This window comes from Chionomys nivalis, chromosome 10, assembly GCF_950005125.1.
Source record: "Chionomys nivalis chromosome 10, mChiNiv1.1, whole genome shotgun sequence".
NCBI classification, from domain to species: Eukaryota; Metazoa; Chordata; class Mammalia; order Rodentia; family Cricetidae; genus Chionomys; species Chionomys nivalis.
In genome coordinates this window covers 13,018,915-13,020,663 of record NC_080095.1, presented here as the reverse complement: position 1 = coordinate 13,020,663, position 1,749 = coordinate 13,018,915, and the positions used below count along the sequence as shown (strand labels likewise).

The 1,749-nt window shown below is 41.7% G+C and overlaps 1 gene segment (V, D, J or C); it reads right to left on the bottom strand.

The window, feature by feature from the left end:
• Window positions 1-276: 276 nt before the first annotated feature.
• LOC130882905 (immunoglobulin heavy variable 3-23-like) lies at window positions 277-861 on the bottom strand. The segment is given in 2 exon segments: window positions 277-659; window positions 758-861. Coding segments are annotated over 2 exon segments (429 nt in total).
• Window positions 862-1,749: the final 888 nt, after the last annotated feature.

Here is a 1,749-nt window from a genome sequence, read left to right as displayed (position 1 = left end):
TCAGAAGAAAGATTGAGAGAGAAAGAGGGAGATTGATCGAGACTGACACAGACACAGATAGGGAGACAGAGAGAGATAAAGAAATATAATAAATAAACACATACAACAACAGGAACCAGAAATGTTAATAATAATTTAGACATTCAGGATTACTACACACTGTATCTATTAGAAAATCCCTAAGTGAGATATGGAGAGGCAGTGCAGACACAAAGAAGTCCGGTCTTCCATGCTTCTCTGAGGAGGCTCTTCTCTGACTATGATATCTAAGTGCTCTCATCGCCCCCTGCTGGTTCTGTGTTTCCCACAGGGATGTTTTTGTCTGAGCTCACAGTAACATTCACTCACTGTGTCTCCTGCACAGTAATACATGGCTGTGTCCTCAGACCTCAGACTGCTCATTTCCAGGTGCAGAGTGTTCTTGGCATTGTCTCTGGAGATTGTGAACCTGCCCTTCACAGCGTCCGTATACCAGGTGCTACCACCACTTGGATTAATACGTGCGAGCCACTCCAGTCCCTTCCCTGTAGCCTGGCGGAGCCAGTCCATGTAATAATCAGTGAGGGTGAATCCAGAGGCTGCACAGGAGAGTTTAAGGGACTTTCCAGGCTGCACTAAGCCTCCGCCAGACTCCAGCAATTGCACCTCACACTGGACACCTGTAAACACAAAGAATTCTGGTTAGAAAACTGACACAGAAGATATTTTTTCTTTCTCATGTCCACACAACACATAGCATCTCATCTTTATGAATTACCTTTCAAAATAAGGACAATGGAAACCAGTATAAGCCATAAGTCCATGGTGAGTGTCCTGTGTTCAGTGCTGAACCCTGACTGGGTGGACTTGGAAATCCAGGACTTGTCTCCTCTGCAGGAGCCAAAGGGTCAGGACAGGGCTGGATTTTATGGGCACAAAGAAGTCTTGTTTGCATATCTTCCTGCCATAACAGGCTCTGTAGTTGGACCTGAGAAGAAGCTAGTACTCAGAGCAGGTATAAGACACCACAAACACTGATGACATTTATAGAAATTGAAGCACAAATGTAGCTCTGTGTATACATTTTCCTTGTTAGGGATTCACCACACTTTATTTAGTTCTCTTTTCACCATATGCATGGAAAATGTTCTTGTTGCTGTCTGTCTTCCTCTCAGTGATTGCTGTAAGGACATATTTACATTTGCAGCACTCAATTGTTTGCATCCTGTAATTCTTCCTATGATCACTTTTTACTCCCCACTCTGCCTTTCCCTTTCCCATCTCAATACCAGGCAACACACGGTTGTCTTCATGCTGTCTTAGGTCAGTTTTTATTTCTGTATATTTATATAGTCAGCACAATGGGGACATTTAATGCATTTTTGTAACAAAACACAAAACTTTTGCATCAATTTTGTATTTTCAGAAGACATTGTTTTTATTTTCCCAAATTCTCATGCTTTCTAACCACTCATCCCCTTTTTTCTCATTACACCCAACTTTTCCTTTCAAAACCTCTTCATTACCCTGTGCCTTTTCCCTCTTACCCTTCATTTAAGATGTCTTTTTCTGTCTTGACTTCCATTCTAGTTCTAAGTTTACAGAACAGAAACCAGAACACCAAACACATAGAGTCTTAAACACACAATCTGGATTCTCTCTATAAGGCAGAAACTGTCCTTCCCAATCTTCAATATATTGTGTGATATAAGATTTCCAGTGTCATTCAAGTTCCTCCAAGGCTCAGAGAACACTGATGAAGAGGATGTG